This window comes from Ranitomeya variabilis, chromosome 4, assembly GCF_051348905.1.
Source record: "Ranitomeya variabilis isolate aRanVar5 chromosome 4, aRanVar5.hap1, whole genome shotgun sequence".
NCBI classification, from domain to species: Eukaryota; Metazoa; Chordata; class Amphibia; order Anura; family Dendrobatidae; genus Ranitomeya; species Ranitomeya variabilis.
The window spans coordinates 129,113,924-129,137,618 of record NC_135235.1 but is presented as its reverse complement, the minus strand read 5'-3'; the positions used below and the strand labels follow the sequence as shown (position 1 = coordinate 129,137,618).

General features: G+C 42.6%; 1 protein-coding gene across 2 annotated transcripts in view; it reads left to right on the top strand.

Moving 5' to 3' along the window:
• LOC143770034 (neurotrypsin-like) overlaps positions 1-23,695 on the top strand; it is a 97,338-nt gene that overhangs the window by 48,212 nt on the left and 25,431 nt on the right. For both annotated transcript variants that reach the window (XM_077259246.1, XM_077259247.1), the window contains exons 9-11: positions 6,119-6,321; positions 9,879-10,020; positions 19,409-19,608. In XM_077259246.1, the coding sequence (XP_077115361.1) occupies positions 6,119-6,321; positions 9,879-10,020; positions 19,409-19,608 (545 nt within the window). The remainder of the gene's footprint in view (positions 1-6,118; positions 6,322-9,878; positions 10,021-19,408; positions 19,609-23,695) is intronic.

Here is a 23,695-nt window from a genome sequence, read left to right as displayed (position 1 = left end):
CATTACTACTACTGCATATTACAGTGGGTACGGAAAGTATTCATACCCCATTACATTTTTCAATCTTTGTTTCATTGCAGTCATTTGGTAAATTCAAAAAAGTTCATTTTTTTCACATTAATCTACAGTCTGCTCCCCATCTTGACTGAAAAAAAAACAGAAATGTAGAAATTTTTGCAAATTTAATCTAATATATAAAGCAGAATGTGTGTATGTATGTGTGTGTGTGTGTATGTCCGGGATTGGCTTCTGAACCGTCGCAGCTACAGGCACAAAATTTTGCACAGTCACACATCTGGACCCCGAGAGCGTCATAGGCTATGTTGTGAGGTGAAATTTTAACCCCGCGCTTTCCAATTCACCAAACAATTTTGCCCCTATCTACATAATGGGGAAAAAATGAAAGGAAAAGTGTTGGAGGCAAATTAACAGCTGCCAGATGTGAACAAGGGGGACTTAAAGAATGAGAGCGATGGCGCCAAAGAGTATATACTGTACAGTTGCTAAGGTGGGGCCCCGACATGGGATAATCACCACACCACCACGGGGATATGAACACACACACAAAATGCGCCACACACTACCACGTGCTCGAACACATATACCACCCTCAGCGCACATTTCACCACACATACACCAACCTCGCCACATAAAAGTCGCAACACAAAAGTCGCCGCTCAAAACTCGCCACGCGCAAAACTCTCCACATGCAAAACTCGCCACACGTGCAAAACTCACCTCATGGAAAACTCGCCACATGCAAAACTTGCACACGCGGAAAAATTGCCACATGCACAAAAGTTGCAACACATGCAAAAGTTGCCTCACACAAAACTTGCACATACTCAAAAGGCACCACACATAAAACTCGCCACGCGCAAAACTCGCCATGCGCAAAACTTGCTGCACACAACTTGCTACACTAACCTGTCACATGCAACTCGACACACAAAAAGTTGCTACACGCATGTCGCCACACAAAACTCATCTCACAAAAGTCGCTACATGCATGTCGCCACACGCAACTCAACACACACAACTTGACACACGAAACTCGCCCTAAAACACACACAAGTCTGGTATTATACTTCAAAAATAAAAATCTGATTAATAAGCAGACAAACTACAAGAACAACAAATGTACCATATAGGAATCCGGCAGCTGTCAGTCACATGACCAGTCTATTATGTGTGAGCTAATATATACTGCCAGGGGGTGGGCTTACTGTTGGCTGGGGATTTATCAGGCTGCCAATTTAGCTTACAAATACTGAGGTAAAAATACTGACCAAATAACGTGTGAACGAGGTCTAATACAGGAGGAGATGACATACAGATATATACTATATACAGGAGGAGATGACACACAGGTATATACTATTTACAGGGGAGATGACACACAGGTATATACTATATACAGGAGGAGATGACACAGATATATACTATATACAGGAGAGATGACACACAGGTATATACTATATAGAGGAGATGACATACAGGTACATACTACATACAGGAGGAGATGACATACAGGTATATACTATATACAGGAGGAGATGACACACAGGTATATACTATATACAGGAGCAGATTACCTACAGGTATATAGTATATACAGGAGGAGATGACATACAGGTATATGCTATGTATAGGAGGAGATGACATACAGGTATATATTATATACAGGAGGAGATGACACACAGATATATACTATATATAGGTGAGATGACACACAGGTATATACTATATACAGGAGGAGATTACATACAGGTATATACTATATATAGGAGGAGATGACATACAGGTATATACTATATACAAGGGAGATGACACACAGCAGGTATATACTATATACAGGGGAGATGACATACAGGTATATACTATATACAGGAGATGACATACAGGTGTATACTATATATAAGGGAGATGACAAACATGTATATACTGAGGTGAAAATGAGAGGAGTGAGGTGAAAATGAAAAGGTGTGAGTGCAAAATGAGAGGAGTGAGGGAAAATAGTGGAGTGATCGGAAAATGACAGATGTGAGGTCGAAATGACAAGTGTTAGGTGGGAATGAGAGGAGTGAGGGGGAAAATAAGAGGAGTGAGGGGGAAAATGAGAGGCGTGAGGGAGAAAATGAGAGATGTGAGGGGGAAAATGAAAGATGTGATGGGGAAAATGAGAGGCGTGATGGGAAAATAAGAGAAGTGAGGTGCTATAACTAACCACAGATATTTACTATGCCCAGGCAACGCCGGGCTCTTCAGCTAGTAAAAATTAAAAACGGAAATATCACATGGTCATAAGTATTCGGACCCTTTGCTCAGACGCTCATATTTAAGTCACATGCTGTCCATTTCCTTGTGATCCTCCTTGAGATGGTTCTATTCCTTCATTGGAGTCCAGCTGTGTTTAATTAAACTGATAGGACTTGATTTGGAAAGGCACACACCTGTCTATATAAGACCTCACAGCTCACAGTGTATGTCAGACCAAATGAGAATTATGAGGTCAAAGGAACTGGCCAAGGAACTCAGAGACAGAATTGTGTCAAGGCACAGATCTGGCCAAGGTTACAACAAAATTTCTGCAGTATTCAAGGTTCCAAAAAGAACAGTGGCCTCCATAATCCTTAAATGGAAGAAATTTGGGACCACCAGAAGTCTTCCTAGAATTGGCCGTCCAGCCAAACTGAGCAATCATCGGAGAAGAGCCTTGGTGAGAGAGGTAAAGAAGAATGCCAAGATCACTGTGACTGAGCTCCAGAGATGCAGTAGGGAGATGGGGGAAAGTTCCACAAAGTCAACTATCACTGCAGCCCTCCACCAGTCGGGCCTTTATGGCAGAGTGGCCCAATGGAAGCCTCTCCTCAGTGCAAGACACATGAAAGCCCTCATAGAGTTTACTAAAAAACACATGAAGGACTCCCAGACTATGAGAAATAAGATTGTCTGGTCTGATGAGATGAAGATAGACCTTTTTGGTGATAATTTTAAGCGGTATGTGTGGAGAAAACCAGGCACTGATCATCACCTGCCCAATACAATCCCAACAGTGAAACATGGTGGTGGCAGAATCATGTTATGGGGTGTTTTTCAGCTGCAGGGACAGGACGACTGGTTGTCATTGAAGGAAACATGAATGCAGCCAAGCCCAGAGATATCCTGGATGAAAACCTTTTCCAGAGTGCTCTGGACCTCAGACTTGGCCGAAGGTTCACATTCCAACAAGACAATGACCCTAAGCACACAGATAAAATAACAAAGGAGTGGCTTTAGAACAACTCTGTGACCATTCTTGACTAGCCCAGCCAGAGCCCTGACCTAAACCCAATTGAGCATCTCTAGAGAGACATGAAAATGGCTGTCCACCAACGTTCACAATCCAACCTAACGGAACTGGAGAGGATCTGCAAGGAAGAATGGCAGACGATCCCCAAATCCAGGTGTGAAAAACTTGTATCATCATTCCCAAGAAGACTCATGGCTATGCTAGCTCAAAAGGGTGTTTCTACTCAATACTGAGCAAAGGGTCTGAATACTTATGACCATGTGATATTTCAGTTTTTCTTTTTTAATAAATTTGCAAAAATTTCTACATTTCTGGGGGCTTTTTCAGTCAAGATGGGGTGCAGAGTGTACATTAATGAGAAAAAAATTAACTTTTTTGAATTACCAAATGGCTGCAAAGAAACAAAGAGTGAAAAATGAAAAGGGGTATGAATCATTTCCGTACCCACTGTATATTAAGGACAGCACTGTGGCTCAGTGGTTAGCAGCCGTGCAGCGCTGGGGTCCTGGATTAAAATCCCACCAAGGACAACATCTGCAAGGAGTTTTTCCTCATGTTTGTGTGAGTTTCCTCCAGCTTCTCTGGTTTCCTCCCACACTCTAGAGATACACCGATATGGAATTTAGATTGTGAGCCGCGATGGAGAGAGCAATGATAATGTACACACGTGGTCAAAATTGTTTGTACCCCTCGTTTAATGACAGAAACCCCACAATGGTCACAGAAATAACTTGAATCTGACAAAGGTAATAATAAATTAAAAATCTATGAAAATGAAGAAATGAAAGTCAGATATTGCTTTTCACCCATGCTTCCACAGAATTAAAAAAAAAATAAAACTCATGAAATAGGCCTGGACAGAAATGATGGTACCCTTAACGTAATATTTTGTTGTACAATCTTTTGAGGCAATCACTGCAATCAAACAATTCCTGTAACTGTCAATGAGACTTCTGCACCTCTCCACAGGTATTTTGGCCCACTCCTCAAGAGCAAACTGCTCCAGTTGTCTCGTGTTTGAAGGTTGCCTTTTCCAGATGGCATGTTTCAGCTCATTCCAAAGATGCTCAATAGGATTCAGGTCAAGGCTTACAGAAGGCCACTTCAGAATAGTCTAATGTTTCCTCTTAGCCATTCTTGGGTGTTTTAGCTGTGTGTTTTGGGTCATTATCCTGTTGCAAGACTCATGACCTACCACTAAGACCAAGCTTTCTGACACTGGGTAGCACATTTATCTCTAGAATCCCTTCATAGTCTTGGGATTTCATTGTACCCTGCACAGATTCTAGACACCCTGTACCAGATGCAGCACAGCAGCCCCAGAACATAACCAAGCCTCCTCCATGTTTCACAGTAAGGACAGTGTTCTTTTCTTGATATGCTTCATTTTTCCCTCTGTAAACATAGAGCTAATGTGCCTTGCCAAAAAGTTCCATTTTTGTCTCATCTGTCCATAGGACATTTACCCAGAAGCTTTGTGGCTTGTCAACATGTAGTTTGGCAAATTCCAGTCAGGCTTTTTTATGATTTTTTTTCAACAATGGTGTCCTCTTTGGTTGTCTCCCATAAGGTCCACTTTGGCTCATACAACGACAGATGGTGCGATCTGACACTGATGTTCCTTGAGCTTCAAGTTCACCTTTAATCTGTTTAGAAGTTTTTTGGGGCTCTTTTGTTAGCATTCGTATTATCCGTCTCTTTGATTTGCCATCAGTTTTCCTCCTGCGGCCACATTCAGGGAGGTTGGCTACAGTCCCATGGATCTTAAATTTCTGAATAATATATGCAACTATAGTAACAGGAACATCAAGCTCCTTGGAGATGGTCTTATAACTTTTACCTTCAACAAGTTTGTCTATAATTTTCTTTCTAATCTCCTGAGACAACTCTTTCCTTCACTTCCTCTGGTCCATGTTGAGTGTGATACACACCATGTCACCAAACAGCACAGTGAGTATCTGTAGCCCTATATACAGGCCCACTCACTGATTCCAAGATTGTAGACACCTGTGATGCTAGTTAGTGGACACACCTTGATTTAACATGTCCCTTTTGTCACATTATTTTCACGGGTACCATCATTTCTGTGTAGGTCTATTTCATGAGTTTTATTTTTATTTTTTTTAATTCTGTGGAAGCATGGTTGAAAAGCAATGTCTGACTTACATTTGTTCACTTTCATAGATTTTTTATTTAGTATTGCTTTTGTCAGATTCAAGTTATTTCTGAGACCATTGTGGGGTTTTCTGTCATTCTGTCAACAATTTTGACCATGTGTGTATGTAAAGGGCTGCGGAATATAATAAGAGCTATATAAGTAATGCGTAATAAATACATAATAATACCACCCAAGCTGCCATCAAAAGTACAAAAAAAATCCTCTTCATTCTCAAGGAGGTATATCCAGACAGGATCAACAGAAGCGCAATACATACAGTAGATGGGATTCTGCCTACCCTCTGTCCACTAAATACACATTAGAGATATTGTCTTGTCCCAAAATGTTTGACCTTGTCACAACTTCATTAATGATAATCATAGTAACATCCTCTCTACATTCCCTAAAACTGATAAAAATGCTTTTACCATCTGGTCAAAATGTTTTAGTTTTTATCATGGGCTCTAGTAGAGTTTCACTGATCCATACACACATCCATTTTAATAACAGATCCATGTGTCCGAGCCACGACGCTCAAAGCATGTCCTATTTTGACCAGTTTTGTCGATCAGACTTGGTCATTAAAGTCTGTGAAGATCCATCAAAAACAGAAAAAACAGAAGACATTCTTTTAACTTCAGTGTTCCATCTGTGTTTTTTTTTTCTAGGGGCTCCTCCAGTTTGGCTGCAAAAGCAGAGTTTGGACCTGGAAATGGGTTGATATTTCTGGATGATGTGGCGTGCACAGGCACGGAGCGCTCTCTAGTGGAATGTTCACATAGTAGCTGGGGTCAGCATGACTGCTCTCATTCTGAAGACGTGGGAATCCGGTGCTCAAATGACAGCAATGACATAGTTGAACCCCCGCCTGGTAAATATCATTATTCTTCTACATCAATCAGCTGCACAATATAGAGTATAGAGTTTCTTACTTATAGAACATGCAGTGCCTTGTGAAAGTATTCGGCCACCTGGAACTTTTCAACCTTTTCCCACATATCATGCTTCAAACATAAAGATACCAAATATAAATTTTTGGTGAAGAATCAACAACAAGTGGAACACAATTGTGAAGATGAACAAAATTTATTGGTTATTTTAAACTTTTGTGGAAATTCAAAAACTGAAAATTGGGGCGTGCAATATTATTCGGCCCCTTTAACTTAATACTTTGTTGTTCCACCTTTTGCTGCAATCACAGCTGCAAGTCGCTTGGGATATGTCTCTATCAGTTTTGTACATCGAGAGACTGAAATTCTTGCCCATTCTTCCTTGGCAAACAGCTCGAGCTCAGTGAGGTTGGATGGAGATCGTTTGTGAACAGCAGTTTGCAACTCTTTCTACAGATTCTTGATTGGATTGAGGTCTGGACTTTGACTTGGCCATTCTAACACCTGGATACATTTATTTGTGAACCATTCCATGGTAGATTTTGCTTTGTTTGGGATCATTGTCTTGTTGGAAGACAAATCTTTGTCCCAGTCTCAGGTCTTTTGCAGACTCCAACAGGATTTCTTCAAGAATGGTCCTGTATTTCGCTCCACCCATCTTCCCATCAATTTTAACCATCTTCACTGTCCCTGCTGAAGAAAAGCAGGCCCAATCCATGATGCTGCCACCACCATGTCTGACAGTGGGGATGGTGTGTTAAGGGTGATGAGCTGTGTTGCCTTTATGCCAAACATATCGTTTGGCATTGTTACCAAAAAGTTAGATTTTGGTTTAATCTGTCCAGAGCACCTTCTTCCATATGTTTGGTGTGCCTCCCAGGTGGCTTGTTGCAAACTTTAAACAACACTTTTTATGGATATCTTTGAGAAATGACTTTCTTCTTGCCACTCTTCCATAAAGGCCAGATTTGTGCAGTGTCCGACTGATTGTTGTCCTATGGACAGACTGTCCCACCTCAGCTGTAGATCTCTGCAGTTCATCCAGAGTGATCATGGGCCTCTTGGCTGCATCTCTGATCAGTCTTCTTGTGTGAGATGAAAGTTTAGAGGGACGGCCGGGTCTTGGTAGATTTGCAGTGGTATGATATTCCTTCCATTTCAATATGATCGCTTGCACAGTGCTCCTTGGGATGTTTAAAGTTTTGGAAATCATTTTGTATCCAAATTCGGATTTAAAGGGAACCTGTCACCACGTTTTTGGAAGATGGGATAAAAATAGCGTTAAATAGGGGCAGAGGTGGGCATTACATTAGTGTGTTTGTTATGCGTTTATTACCCACCTAAGTTGCCGAAATACCTTTGCAAAGTCTCCGTTTTCGCCTGTCAATCAGGCTGGTCTGGTCAAAAGGGCGTCTTGTCTTCCCCCAGATTTTGCGTAGTTTTCCGTTGGTGGCGTAGTGGTGTGCGCATGCCCAAGGTCCCGAATCCTCTGCCAGGGGATTTAAAAAAGCGCGCTGTTCGTGATTTCATTGGTGATCGGTGGGCGCGGCCATCTTCCTTTGGCCGCGCGTGCACAGAAGCGGCGCTCTGCTGGCCGCGGCTTCAGGAAAATGGCTGCGGGATGCCGCGCGTGCGCAGATGGATATCGCGGCGGCCATTTTCCTGAAGCCGCGGCCAGCAGAGCGCCGCTTCTGCGCACGCGCGGCCAAAGGAAGATGGCCGCGCCCACCGATCACCAAGGAAATAACGAACAGCGCGCTCTTTTAAATCCCCTGGCAGTGGATTCGGGACCTTGGGCATGCGCACACCACTACGCCACCAACGGAAAACTACGCAAAATCTGGGGGAAGACAACGCCCTTTTGACCAGACCAGCCTGATTGACAGGCGAAAACGGAGACTTTGCAAAGGTATTTCGGCAACTTAGGTGGGTAATAAACGCATAACAAACACACTAATGTAACGCCCACCTCTGCCCCTATTTAACGCTATTTTTATCCCATCTTCCAAAAACGTGGTGACAGGTTCCCTTTAAACTTCTCCAGAACTGTATCAAGGACCTGCCTGTTGTGTTCCTTGGTCTTCATGATGCTCTCTGTGCTTCTAACAGAACCCTGAGACTATCACAGAGCAGGTGCATTTATACGGAGACTTGATTACACACAGGTGGATTATATTTATTATCATTAGGCATTTAGGACAACATTGGATCATTCAGAGATCCACAATGAGCTTCTGGGGTGAGTTTGCTGCACTGAAGGTAAAGGGGCCGAATAATATTGCACACCCCACTTGTTTTTGAATTTCCACAAAAATTTTAAATAACCAATAAATTTCGTTCAACTTCACAATTGTGTTCCACTTGTTGATTCTTCACCAAAAATTTACATTTGGTATCTTTATGTTTGAAGCATGATATGTGGGAAAGGGTTGAAAAGTTCCAGGGGGCCGAATACTTTCGCAAGGCACTGTACATTGCCCTGGCGTTCATAATTTGTTGGGGGATCCTAATTGTTTCCAGTCTCTTTTTTATAGCTTTGGTGGATTCTGGATTAGTTGGATTGCCGTTCATTATTTTATTAGTTATAACATTAATAATATTGTATTTCGAAGACTCAATAGAGAATTTATATACATTTATATGATATGTTTGGTTTGATTGAAAACAATTATCGAGGAGTAATGCCAACATATACAACATATACCAAATGAGTATTATTATTATTATTATTATTATTATTAATAATAATAATAATAATAATAATAATAATCAATATTGTCATAATTAGTCAAATTCCATTAACAGTACCTGATGGTCCCAAAATGTAGGTAATCCTGTAGGATAAAAAGATGCCTGTTGGATTAGCAGGATTTTACATGATAGTCTGATACTTGATAATTGAGTGATGGCTTCATTTAGCTTCCATCGCTTGCACGAGAGAGGTAAAAAGTGTGATTCTAAGAATCAGTCTTAGTGGAGAAAGGATACGTAAAGGATGGCTAGATAGATAGATGCCAGGTTATCAATATGTTTTTGTTGAAAAGAGTCACTCAGGAGAACCATAATATGTGGACCAATACATTTTTATACGGCTGTTTACAGATTTATACAACATGGATATATATTCTGGTCGTGTGCATGAGACTAATATGAAAAATACAGTACAGTTCTGCTTTTCTTACTCTGTACAGATTTACAAATATCACTATAGTACTTTCATGTGATACTTTATTTGCTTAGTATGAATTCTGTATTTGGTATGATTTCTTAGGATTTTCTTATATTGCATTGGTACAGTATGAAATCATGAGGCTGTTGGTATACATGTAGTTTAGTAATTTAAAAAAATTAAAATATTTTCCCTAGGTATATGGAGGACACATAAGAAGTCTGTGGGAAATAGGAAGCTCAGTGTGCTTCCATGTACTATTCTAGGCTCATAGAGATAGGGTATAAATTCATACCATGCTATTAGTACAACACAAATACTATCTGATGTATAAGTCATAAAGACATTTATATCTGATGACATTTTTAGGACCTCCTGTTCGGCTGGTGGATGGGGAGAGTACTAAGGAAGGCCGAGTGGAGGTATTCCTGAATGGAGAGTGGGGCAGTGTGTGTGACGATGGCTGGACTGACAACGATGCTGTTGTTGTTTGTCGTCAGCTAGGACACAGGTCAGTGCTTCCTTCTTATGTTTTATGTTATTTTCTTCTCATTTTTTATATAGTTCTCCAGTAATTCCAGCACAATTGTATGTTTGCAACACCATTACTATCACTGTCCTATCTACGCTGAACCTATAGTTCTGTTTTTACTGTTTTACTGTTGGCCTTTTTGGTTCACAAATCCAATTTCAAAATGATTGACAATACAGGAAGAAGTTAGTTGTAGCAGTTAGGAAGAGTGTTGTATGTACTAAGTAGCTGCAGATCAGATGAACGAGCCTAAGGCAAGAGTAGTCAAAATAACTGTGTGAGCAATTGAAGGAACAGAACCAGGTTCAGAATAAGGCTACTTTCACACTTACGTTGTTTAGAATCCGTCACAATGCGTCATTTGGGGAAAAAAACGCATCCTGCAAATTTGCCCGCAGGATACGATTTTTTTCCCATAGACTTGTATTACCGACGGATAGCGACTTATGGCCACACGTTTCGTCCGTCGTGCACTGGTTGCGTCGGATTTTGGCGGCCCGTCGTCTGGACAAAACTTTCAAGGCAATGTTTTTCTGTGCGTTGTATCCTGTTTTTCCGTCTGCGCATGCCCGGCAGGAAATCTCTCTCTGTCTTTTTCCTCCCCGGGACTGCAGACGGAAATGTGAAAGGACACACTTCCGTCAGTACGTCGCGCCGACGCTTTGTGACGGGCGACTACCGACGGAAATGTGAAAGTAGCCTAAGAAGGCAATACCGTAGAAAGAGGGGGCAGATACCAGGGAGTCACTCCAAAGCAAAGTATGACCAGCTGGAGTCAAGGTCAGGAGGGATTATGGAGTAAACGAGGTCAGAATCTAGCCGGGTCAGGAGCAGACGATGAGTAGATAAATAGTTTCATGGGAAAACAAACAATAACTGGCAACCCAGTCTGCTGGGAGATAAATAGGATGTGGTGCTGCTGCAAAGGCCAAAGCAGGGAGCTGATTGTCTTGTACCTGATGAGCAGCTCATCAGCACTCACAGATTCTCCCATTGCCATGTTCAACTGGATGGGATGTATCAAAAGTCATAGCCACACCAGAGTTTTAAGGGGAACAATGCCTGCGCATGATTCTGGCAATGCCGTCTCCTCCATCACCACTGCAGTCCGCAAAGTAAACGTAATGGCACCTGGCGAGAAAGGCAGATTTCACTGGAGCTGGTCCAGGTAAGGATATAACAGTGGGAAATTATAGTTGAAAATGTAGCCAAATATAATAGTAAATGCATCTGAAAAGAGGAATAACAATTGATGTTTATACTATTGTCACAATTCCTCGTCTCAGTGTGGTGAGTAGCAGTGCACCTGTCCAACATGGGCCAGGAGCATGCTTGTGCTGTCAGTATGTCAGTATTCTGATAGACAGCTCAGCCATCCAGTCTGATGCTTGGGCGTGCTGAGCTGTCAGTGTGGTGAATGACAGTTCGGTCACCCAATCAGGGCTGGAGCGTGCTGGGTTTCCTACAGGTGTCTCCTGTTCTGAATGATTCCCATACTATTTTTCAGGCTGTTTGTCTCTCTCCTTTGCTAGTTATTATTATTATTTATTTACATAGCACCATTGATTTCATGGTGCTGTACATGAGAAAGGGTTACATACAAATTACAGATATCACTTACAGTAAGCAAACTAACAATTACAGACTGATACAGTCTGCTCTTGCGGGCTTACATTCTACAGAATGGTGGGAAAGGAGACAATAGGTTGAGGTTTGCAGGAGCTCCGGTGTTGGTGAGGCAGTAGCTTCGGTAGTGGTGAGGAGGCAGCGGGGTCAGTGCAGGCTGTAGGCTTTCCTGAAGAGGTGGATTTTCAGGTTCCGTCTGAAGGATCCGAATGTGGTTGATAGTTGGACGGGCTGGGGCAAAGAATTCCAGAGGATGGGAGATATTCAGGAGAAGTTGGGTGAGGAGCGAATAAGTGTGGAGGAGAGAAGGAGGTCTTGGGAGGACCGGAGATTACGTGAGGGAAGATATTGGGAGATTAGTTCAGAGATATATCGAGGAGACAGGTTATGGATGGCTTTGTAGGTTAGTATTAGTGATTTGAACTGGATACGCTGAGGAAATGGGAGCCAGTGAAGAGATTTGCAGAGGGGGGAAGCGGAGGAGTAGCGAGGAGAGAGATGAATTAGTTGGGCAGCGGAGTTAAGGATGGACTGGAGAGGTGCGAGAGTGTTAGCAGGGCGGCCACAGAAAAGGATGTTGCAGTAGTCAAGGCGAGAGATGATGAGGGCATGCACAAGCATTTTAGTAGTTTGACGGTTGAGGAAAGGACGAGTTCTGGAGATATTTTTGAGCTGGAGGCGACAGGAGGTGGAAAGAGCTTGGATGTGCGGTTTGAAGGACAGGGCAGAGTCAAGGGTTACTCCGAGGCAGCAGACTTCCGGTACGGGGGAAAGCGTGATGTTGTTAATTGCGATAGATAGGTCAGGTAAGGAAGATCTATGAGATGGAGGAAAGATGATGAGTTCAGATTTGTCCACATTGAGTTTGAGGAAGCGAGAGGAGAAGAAGGAGGATATGGCTGATAGGCACTCTGGAATTCTGGACAGCAAAGAGGTGACGTCTGGGCCAGAAAGGTAGATCTGAGTGTCATCAGCATAAAGGTGGTACTGGAATCCATGGGACTTTATGAGTTGTCCCAGGCCAAGTGTATAGATTGAGAAGAGTAGGGGTCCTAGAACAGAACCTTGGGGGACTCCAACAGAGAGAGGGTGGGATGAGGAGGTAGTATGGAAGTGGGAGACGCTAAAGGTGCGGTTGGAAAGGTATGAGGAGATCCAGGATAGGGCGAGGTCTTTGATGCCAAAGGAGGAGAGGATCTGTAGTAGGAGGCAGTGGTCTACTGTGTTGAAAGAAGAGGACAGATCTAGAAGGAGCAGTACAGAGTATTGTCCCTCAGATTTGTCTGTAAGTAGGTCCTTAGCAATTTTGGTCACGGCTGTCTCAGTTGAGTGATGGGGGCGGAAACCAGATTGTAGATTGTCAAAGAGCAAGTTAGATGAGAGGTGGGAGGAAAGTTTAGCGTGGACATGCTGCTTCAGGAGTTTGGAAGCGAATGTAGTTGTAGCTCTGCTCAGTGTGGTATGTGTTTGCTCTCTGCTTTGAATTCTAGTATTTTGGTTTTTACCTAGCCCCTTTGTCTTGATCCACTACCTTCTTGCAATTCTGACCCCAGAGTGTGACATCTTTGCCCCAACCCTCTGTTTATGATGTACTCACCTGGCTTTTGACCTCAGGCTCCTTGATTTCCCAACCTCACAGCTTGACCATGAGTATTGACTAGCGTCACAACTATATTGGTTTTCATTAATGAATGTCAAATAGCATGCAATACAATGTACAACACTAATAGCACAGCTTTTCCCAGTTTGATGTACATACAGTGGGGGAAATAAGTATTTAATCCCTTGCTGATTTTGTAAGTTTGCCCACTGACAAAGACATGAACAGTCTATAATTGTAAGGGTAGGTTAATTTTAACATTGAGAGATAGAATATCAAAAATGAAATCCAGAAAATCACATTGTATAAATTATATAAATGTATTTGCATTTTGCAATGAGAAATAAGTATTTGAAAACGTAATATTTGGTGGCAAAACCCTTGTTGGCAAGCACAGCAGTCAGATGTTTTTGTAGTTGATGATGAGGTTTGCGCATGTCTGGAGGAATTTTGGTCCTCTCCTCTTTGCAGATCATCTTTAAATCATTAAGATTTTGAGGCTGTCACTTGGCAACTCGGAGCTTCAACTCCCTCCATAAGTTTTCTATGGGATTAAGGTCTGGAGACTGAATAGGCCACTCCATGACCTTAACGTGCTTCTGTTTGAGCCTCTACTTTGTTGCCTTGGCTGTATGTTTTTGGTCATTGTCTTGCTGGAAGACCCAGCCACAACCCATTTTTAATGTCCTGGCGGAGGGAAGGAGGTTGTCACTTAGGATTTTACGGTACATGGCTCCATCCATTCTCCCATTCATGCGGTGAAGTAGTCCTATTCCCTTAGCAGAGAAACACCCCTAAAACATAATGTTTCTACCTCCATGCTTGACAGTGGGAATGGTGTTCTTTGCGTCATAGGCAGCATTTTTCTTCCTTGAAACACGGCGAGTTGAGTTAATGCCAAAGAGCTCAATTTTCGTCTTATCTGACCATAGCACTTGCTCCCAATCACTCACAGAATCATCCAGGTCTTCATTGGCAAACTTCAGACGGGCCTACACATGTGCCTTCTTGAGCAGGGGGACCTTGCGGGCACTGCGGGATTTTAAACCTTTACGGCGTAATGTGTTAGCAATGGTTTTCTTGGTGACTGTGGTCCCAGCTGCCTTGAGATCATTAATAAGTTCCCCCCCGTGTAGTTTTAGGCTGATCTCTCACCTTCCTCATGATCAAGGATACCCCATGATGTGAGATTTTGCACGGTGCCCCAGATTGATGTTGATTGACAGTCATTATGTATTTCTTCCATTTTCTTACTATTGCACCAACAGTTGTCTTCTTCTCACCCAGGATCTTACTTATGGTTTTGTAGCCATTCCAGCTCTGTGCAGGTCTATAATCTTGTCCCTGACATCCTTTTAAAGCTCTTTGGTCTTGCCCATGTTGTAGAGGTTAGAGTCTGACTGATTAATTGAGTCTGTGAATAGGAGTCTTTAATAAAGGTGACTATGTAAGACAGATGTCTTTAATGCAGGTAACGAGTTGATTAGGAGCATCTAACTGGTCTGTAGGAGCCAGAACTCTTAATGGTTGGTAGGGGATCAAATACTTATTTCTCACTGCAAAATGCAAATACATTTATATAATTTATACAATGTGATTTTTAGGATTTTATTTATGATATTCTATCTCTCAATGTTAAAATTAACCTACCCTTAACCCCTTCCCGACCCATGACGCCACGTAGGCGTCATGAAAGTCGGTGCCAATCCGACCTGTGACGCCTATGTGGCGTCATGGAATGATCGCGTCCCTGCAGATCGGGTGAAAGGGTTAACTCCAATTTCACCCGATCTGCAGGGACAGGGGGAGTGGTACTTCAGCCCAGGGGGGGTGGCTTCACCCCCCCGTGGCTACGATCGCTCTGATTGGCTGTTGAAAGTGAAACTGCCAATCAGAGCGATTTGTAATATTTCACCTAAAAAACTGGTGAAATATTACAATCCAGCCATGGCCGATGCTGCAATATCATCGGCCATGGCTGGAAACCCTGATGTGAGCCCCCCCACCCCACCGATCGCCCCCCCAAGCCACCGATCTGTCCCGTAGTCCCCTCCGTCCTGTGCTCCGCTCCCCCGTACTCCTGTCCGCTCCCCCCGTGCTCCTATGCCACCCCCCTGTGCTCCGACGCCCCCCCGTGCCCCGATCTCCCCCCCTTATACTTACCAAGGCTCCCGGTGCCCGTCCGTCTCCTCCATGGGCGCCGCCATCTTCCAAAATGGCGGGCACATGCACAGTGTGCCCGCCGAATCTGCCGGCCGGCAGATTCGTTACAAGTACATTTTGATCGCTGTGATAGGTTCTATCACAGCGATCAATATAAAAAATAATAAATAACCCCCCCACCCCCTTTATCACCCCCATAGGTAGGGACAATAATAATAAAAAGAAAATATTTTTTTTCTTTTTCCACTAGGGTTAGGGTTAGAACTAGGGTTAGGGTTAGGGGTAGGGTTAGGGTTAGGGATAGGGTTAGGGGTAGGGTTGGGGTTAGGGCATGTGCACACAGTGCGGATTTGGCTGCGGATCTGCAGCGGATTGGCCGCGGATGCGCAGCGGATTGGCCGCGGATCCGCAGCGGATTGGCCGCTGCGAATTCGTAGCAGTTTTCCATGAGGTTTACAGTACCATGTAAACCTATGGAAAACCAAATCCTCTGTGCCCATGGTGCGGAAAATTCCGTGCAGAAACGCTGCGTTGTATTTTCCGCAGCATGTCAATTCTTTGTGCGAATTCCGCAGCGTTTTTCACCTGTTCCTCAATAGGAATCCGCAGGTGAAATCCGCACAAAAAAACACTGGAAATCCGCTGTAAATCCGCAGGTAAAACGCAGTGCCTTTTACCTGCAGATTTTTCAAAAATCATGCGGAAAAATCTCACACGAATCCGCAACGTGGGCACATAGCCTTAGGGTTAGGGTTGGAATTAGAGTTAGGGTTGGAATTAGGGCTAGGGTTGGAAATAGGGTTAAGATTAGGCTTGTGGTTAGGGTTACGGATAGGGTTAGGGGTGTGTTGGAGTTACAGTTGTGGTTAGGGTTGGGATTAGGGTTAGGGTTAGGGTTGGGATTAGGGTTACGGCTGTGTTGGGGTTAGGGTTGTGGTTAGGGGTGTGTTGGGGTTAGGGTTGTGATTAGGGTTATGGCTACAGTTGGGATTAGGGTTAGGGGTGTGTTGGGGTTAGCGTTGAAGTTAGAATTGAGGGGTTTCCACTGTTTAGGCACATCAGGGGTCTGCAAACGTAACATGGCGCCACCATTGATTCCAGCCAATCTTGCGTTCAAAAAGTCAAATGGTGCTCCCTCCCTTCCAAGCCCCGACGTGCGCCCAAACAGTGGTTTACCCCCACATATGGGGTACCAGCGTACTCAGGACAAACTGGGCAACAACTATTGGGGTCCAATTTCTCCTGTTACCCTTGCAAAAATAAAAAATTACTTGCTAAAACATAATTTTTGAGGAAAGAACAATTATTTTTTATTTTCACGGCTCTGCGTTATAAACTTCTGTGAAACACTTGGGGGTTGAAAGTGCTCACCACACATCTAGATAAGTTCCTTGGTGGGTCTAGTTTCCAAAATGGGGTCACTTGTGGGGTGTTTCTAGTGTTTAGGCACATCAGGGGCTCTGCAAATGCAACATGACGCCCGCAGACCATTCCATCAAAGTCTGCATTTCAAATGTCACTACTTCCCTTCCGAGCCCTGACGTGCGCCCAAACAGTGGTTTACCCCCACATATGGGGTATCAGCGTACTCAGGAGAAACTGGACAACAACTTTTGGGGTCAAATTTCTCCTGTTACCCTTGGGAAAATAAAAAATTGCTTGCTAAAACATCTTTTTTGAGGAAAGAAAAATGATTTTTTATTTTCACGGCTCTGCGTTGTAAACTTCTGTGAAGCTCTTGGGGGTTGAACGTGCTCACCACACATCTAGATAAGTTCCTTGGAGGGTCTAGTTTCCAAAATGGGGTCACTTGTGGGGGGTTTCTACTGTTTAGGCACATCAGGGGCTCTGCAAACGTAACATGATGCCCGTAGACCATTCCATCAAAGTCTGCATTCCAAAACGTCACTACTTTCCTTCCGAGCCCCGGCATGTGCCCAAACAGTGGTTTACCCCCACATATGGGGTATCAGCGTACTCAGGAGAAACTGGACAACAACTTTTGGGGTCAAATTTCTCCTGTTACCCTTGAGAAAATTAAAAAATTCTGGGCTAAAAAAATATTTTTGAGGAAAGGAAATACATTTATTATTTTCACGGCTCTGCGTTATAAACTTCTGTGAAGCACTTGGGGGTTCAAAGTGCTCACCACACATCTAGATAAGTTCCCTTGGGGGTCTAGTTTCCAAAATGGGGTCACTTGTGGGGAGTTCCTACTGTTTAGGCACATCAGGGGCTCTGCAAACGCAACCTGACGCCCGCAGAGCATTCCATCAAAGTCTGCATTTCAAAACGTCACTACTTCCCTTCCGAACCCCGACGTGTGCCAAAACATTGGTTTACCCCCACATATGGGGTATCAGCGTACCCAGGAGAAACTGGACAACAACTTTTGGCGTCCAATTTCTCCTGTTACCCTTGGGAAAATAAAAAATTGTGGGCTAAAAAATAATTTTTGAGAAAAGAAAAATTATTTTTTATTTTCATGGCTCTGCGTTATAAACTTCTGTGAAGCACTTGGGAGTTCAAAGTGCTCACTATGCATCTAGATAAGTTCCTTGGGGGTCTAGTTTCCAAAATGGGGTCACTTGTAGGGGAGCTCCAATGTTTAGGCACACAGGGGCTCTCCAAACGCGACATGGTGTCCGCTAACGATTGGAGCTAATTTTCCATTCAAAAAGTCAAATGGCGCTCCTTCCCTTCCGAGCCTTACCATGTGCCCAAACAGTGGTTTACCCCCACATGTGAGGTATCGGTGTACTCAGGAGAAATTGTCCAACAAATTCTAGGATCCATTTTATCCTGTTGCCCATGTGAAAATGAAAAAATTGAGGCTAAAATAATTTTTTTGTGAAAAAAAAGTACTTTTTCATTTTTACGGATCAATTTGTGAAGCACCTGGGGGTTTAAAGTGCTCACTATGCTTCAAGATAAGTTCCTTGGGGGGTCTAGTTTCCAAAATGGGGTCACTTGTGGGGGAGCTCCAATGTTTAGGCACACGGGGGCTCTCCAAAAGCGACATGGTGTCCGCTAAAGATTGGAGCCAATTTTTCATTCAAAAAGTCAAATGGCGCTCCTTTCCTTCCGAGCCCTGCCGTGCGCCCAAACAGTGGTTTACCCCCACATATGAGGTATCAGCGTACTCAGGACAAATTGGACAACATCGTTCGTGGTCCAGTTTCTCCTTTTACCCTTGGGAAAATAAAAAAATTGTTGCTAAAAGATCATTTTTGTGACTAAAAAGTTAAATGTTCGTTTTTTTCTTCCATGTTGCTTCTGCTGCTGTGAAACACCTGAAGGGTTAATAAACTTCTTGAATGTGGTTTTGAGCACCTTGAGGGGTGCAGTTTTTAGAATGGTGTCACTTTTGGGTATTTTCAGCCATATAGAACCCTCAAAAAGACTTCAAATGTGAGGTGGTCCCTAAAAAAAATGGTTTTGTAAATTTTGTTGTAAAAATGAGAAATCACTGGTCAAATTTTAACCCTTATAACTTCCTAGCAAAAAAAAAAATTTGTTTCCAAAATTGTGCTGATGTAAAGTAGACATGTGGGAAATGTTATTTATTAACTATTTTGTGTCACATAACTCTCTGGTTTAGCAGAATAAAAATTCAAAATGTGAAAATTGCAAAATTTTCAAAATTTTCGCCAAATTTCCGTTTTTTTCACAAATAAACTCAGAAATTATCGACCTAAATTTAACACTAACATGATGCCCAATATGTCACAAAAAAACAATCTCAGAATCGCTAGGATCCGTTCCTGAGTTATTACCTCATAAAGGGACACTGGTCAGAATTGCAAAAAACGGCCAGGTCATTAAGGCCAAAATAGGCTGGGTCATGAAGGGGTTAAAATTATAGACTGTTCACATCTTTGTCAGTGGGCAAACTTACAAAATCAGCAAGGGATCAAATACTTCTTTCCCCCACTGTAATTGAAAAATGAAATAAAGGGTGTAATTTCTTTTATATAGGGGCCCAGCAAAGGCAAGAACAATGGCTTATTTTGGGGAAGGACAAGGACCAATTCACTTAGATAATGTGGAATGCAATGGTACGGAAAACACACTAGAACAATGCAAGAAGCAGGACAGTGGAATACACAACTGCTGGCACAGTGAAGATGCTGGAGTCATGTGTGACGTTGTAGAGAAGAAAATAAGTGGCCTCACAGGTACCTGAGTAAATTGTTGATTTCAACACTTACAGTGCCTACAAGTAGTATTCAACCCCCTGCAGATTTAGCAGGTTTAATAAGATGCAAATAAGTTAGAGCCTTCAAACTTCAAACAAGAGCAGAATTTATTAACAGATGCATAAATCTTACAAACCAAAAAGTTTTGTTGCTCAGTTAAATTTTTATAAATTTTAAACATAAAAGTGTGGGTCAATTATTATTCAACCCCTAGGTTTAATATTTTGTGGAATAACCTTTGTTAGCAATTCCAGCTAATAATCGTCTTTTATAAGACCTGATCAGGCCGGCACAGGTCTCTGGAGTTATCTTGGCCCACTCCTCCATGCAGATCTTCTCCAAGTTATCTAGGTTCTTTGGGTGTCTCATGTGGACTTTAATCTTGAGCTCCTTCCACAAGTTTTCAATTGGGTTAAGGTCAGGAGACTGACTAGCCCACTGCAACACCTTGATTTTTTGCCTCTTGAACCAGGCCTTGGTTTTCTTGGCTGTGTGCTTTGGGTCGTTGTCTTGTTGGAAGATGAAATGACGACCCATCTTAAGATCCTTGATGGAGGAGCGGAGGTTCTTGGCCAAAATCTCCAGGTAGGCCGTGCTATCCATCTTCCCATGGATGCGGACCAGATGGCCAGGCCCCTTGGCTGAGAAACAGCCCCACATCATGATGCTGCCACCACCATGCTTGACTGTAGGGATGGTATTCTTGGGGCCGTATGCAGTGCCATCCAGTCTCCAAACGTCACGTGTGTGGTTGGCACCAAAGATCTCGATCTTGGTCTCATCAGACCAGAGAACCTTGAACCAGTCAGTCTCAGAGTCCTCCAAGTGATCATGAGCAAACTGTAGACAAGCCTTGACATGACGCTTTGAAAGTAAAGGTACCTTACGGGCTCGTCTGGAACGGAGACCATTGCGGTGGAGTACGTTACTTATGGTATTGACTGAAACCAATGTCCCCACTGCCATGAGATCTTCCCGGAGCTCCTTCCTTCTTGTCCTTGGGTTAGCCTTGACTCTTTGGACAAGCCTGGCCTCGGCACGGGAGGAAACTTTCAAAGGCTGTCCAGGCCGTGGAAGGCTAACAGTAGTTCCATAAGCCTTCCACTTCCGGATGATGCTCCCAACAGTGGAGACAGGTAGGCCCAACTCCTTGGAAAGGGTTTTGTACCCCTTGCCAGCCTTGTGACCCTCCACGATCTTGTCTCTGATGGCCTTGGAATGCTCCTTTGTCTTTCCCATGTTGACCATGTTTGAGTGCTGTTCACAAGTTTGGGGAGGGTCTTAAATAGTCAGAAATGGCTGGAAAAAGAGATAATTAATCCAAACATGTGAAGCTCATTGTTCTTTGTGCCTGAACTACTTCTTAATACTTTAGGGGAACCAAACAGAATTCTGGTGGGTTGAGGGGTTGAATAATAAATGACCCTCTGGAAATACTTTTCCCAATTTAAAAAAAAAAATAAACAAAGAAATAACTTTCTTTTTTGCTGCAGTGCATTTCACACTTCCAGGCTGATCTACAGTCCAAATGTCACACTGCCAAGTTAATTCCAAATGTGTAAACCTGCTAAATCTGCAGGGGGTTGAATACTACTTGTAGGCACTGTATGTAGCAAATGATCAAAATGTGAAATACAAGCAATATGTTGCAATGTTGTCTATTTTCTCTTTATTATTTACCATGCAAAAGGTAGAACTCATAAAGGACTGTCGCATACATGTAGACTTGATGACATGTTGAACTTTATGATGACTGCTATTTACCTGTCATTTCAGAAATACTTCAGAAAAATGTAACACTATTTATTAGCATTATATGACTTGTATCCTGCATTTTTCTTTTATGCAGGCTCTATTTCCAGTTTTCAATTTCTTCTGATGGTGGAGTCTAGCTGCTATGATGTATCTTATACAAAGTACACAGAGTGATTGTAGTGTTGAGAGCAGCAGCTTAGAGGATGTTATACAGCAGTACTGAGCATTGTACCTGTAAATCCAGCACTGAAGTGAGATAAAATCACTTGCTAGAAGCTGCTGTGCAATCTGTATCAGTGTCTCTCCCTGTTCCTCCTCTTTCACCCTCCCATCTCCATTGCATTTAAAAGGCTCTGTAACCTGATACTTCAGTGAACTGGCAGTCCATCTTGCCAAATAACACAGATTTGTGCTGTTTTGTAGAGTGAATAGTGATTTACGGTAATTGATGAGCTTTATTATATAGATTCTTATACTTGCATGTACTATTGATTTATGCAAAGTTTGTTGAATCGGCAGTGACCACTTAAGTCACAAGAGTAGCCATAAATTTGTCACTGGATAACAGAATACGATCCCACTGAGAATGGAAACCACGTGACGTCTATAAAGGTACTGAGTCTAAATCTGGTCATACAGTTTAGAAACCTGATTCCACTATAAAGAAGTATGTACAATATGTTTATTGCCATGTAGAGATAGGATAAGGGACTGCCAGACTTTGTGACACTTTTTATGGAGACCATAGGATTGGGCATTTTTTGTAATCTTATTACGTACAGTATTTTTTTTGTCTAACAGATGAAACGCAGAACCACTGAGGACAGCCCCTTTATATAAGAAAAGTAGTCCAACTATAGCCTATTGCTAGTGCCATAGCAGAAACATGTGTTTAGGGCCAGGTTTACACCTGCCAGCCAAATACATTTGGTGCTGTCCTCCTTTGTCAGCAGCCACTAGACATATGATGTTGAATTGAAAGACCAATGTGGTCAAACAGGCGCAAACCTCCACGACCTACCAGACGGTGAATGATCCATTTTTTGCTTTTGTGAGCGCTTGTCATCTGGATATTCTCCTCCAGTGATTTCTATGGAAGAATATTGTGGGCATGCTCTGTGACATGTGCAGAGGTCACTGTACAGGGAGGGAGAGGCGGTAAGGTGTGCTTGTCACTTATTGCCACTTTGGATTGTGTTACCTGCCTCCAGCTTTATTACAGATGGGTTATATTTCACTATAATCCTGCCTTGATGATTTTTTTGAGACAATGCCTCCCTGTTTAATTTATGTAAATTATGGCAACGCTAGTCGTATATCCAGAATAGCTTTCAGCTTATATTAGAAATAAATTGTGTCCTGCATCTCCTTCACATACATGTCCTTCTCTTCTTCTTGATTATCAATGCTATAGAGATGTTTCCTTGGAGTCCTAACTACTTCTGAGATGCAGCTTGTGAAAGCACTGAATTGTGCATGTAGTGATGACCCTCTGCAGTGACCCCCAACATTCTCCTACTGGGGGGTAGGGGACATAAAGCGGGTATAGAAACCCTTCTTAATGAATGTGTAACTAGGGCAACCACTGAAGCAACATTTACCACACAAAATATTCTTTTGGGAATGAGCACTGAAGTCATCCTTTGTAACTTCACATCAATGATTCCTCCTATATATTGTGGTAAACCAGATGCCACGCGAATCTACTTGGAATTGAGAGTATGCATGAAATCTCCGTGGTGATTGGGTTATCCCTGGTTACTTGTAAAAGACAAAACTTTCATCTGCAACATATATGAAGAATACAGCTTATAATATACAGTACATACAGCTGATATCAATATGTTGGATATATGCACTTTGCTTCTTATCGTATTCTTCATTACAGAACCTTCCATCAATTTAACACAAGGTTATTTTTTGTAACTTGGGTTTATCACTTAGAATAGATGCTGTGGATTGGCGCCATATTAAATGCAGAAGCGAGGCATCAATGGGATTACATTCCAAGCTTTTTATTGGTCATGTTACAGGAGGCATGGAAACCAAGAAAAGACTCCGATTTCTGTAATGTTGTGTATCGGCCTGTCATGTGCAGATGACATAAACATGTGAAGAACCAATTATAACTATTGTTAGGTTATCTTTGAAAATGTGTAATAATTGATGCTGGTTTAACGTGAGGGTTTCCAAATGGAAAAAAAAAAAGAAGAAAAGTCAATCTAGTATATGGAGACTGATTTCAGGGAAACAAATGACTATATTAAATAGATAGAGGTATAGATAGATAATAGATAAAAGAAAGCTTTTG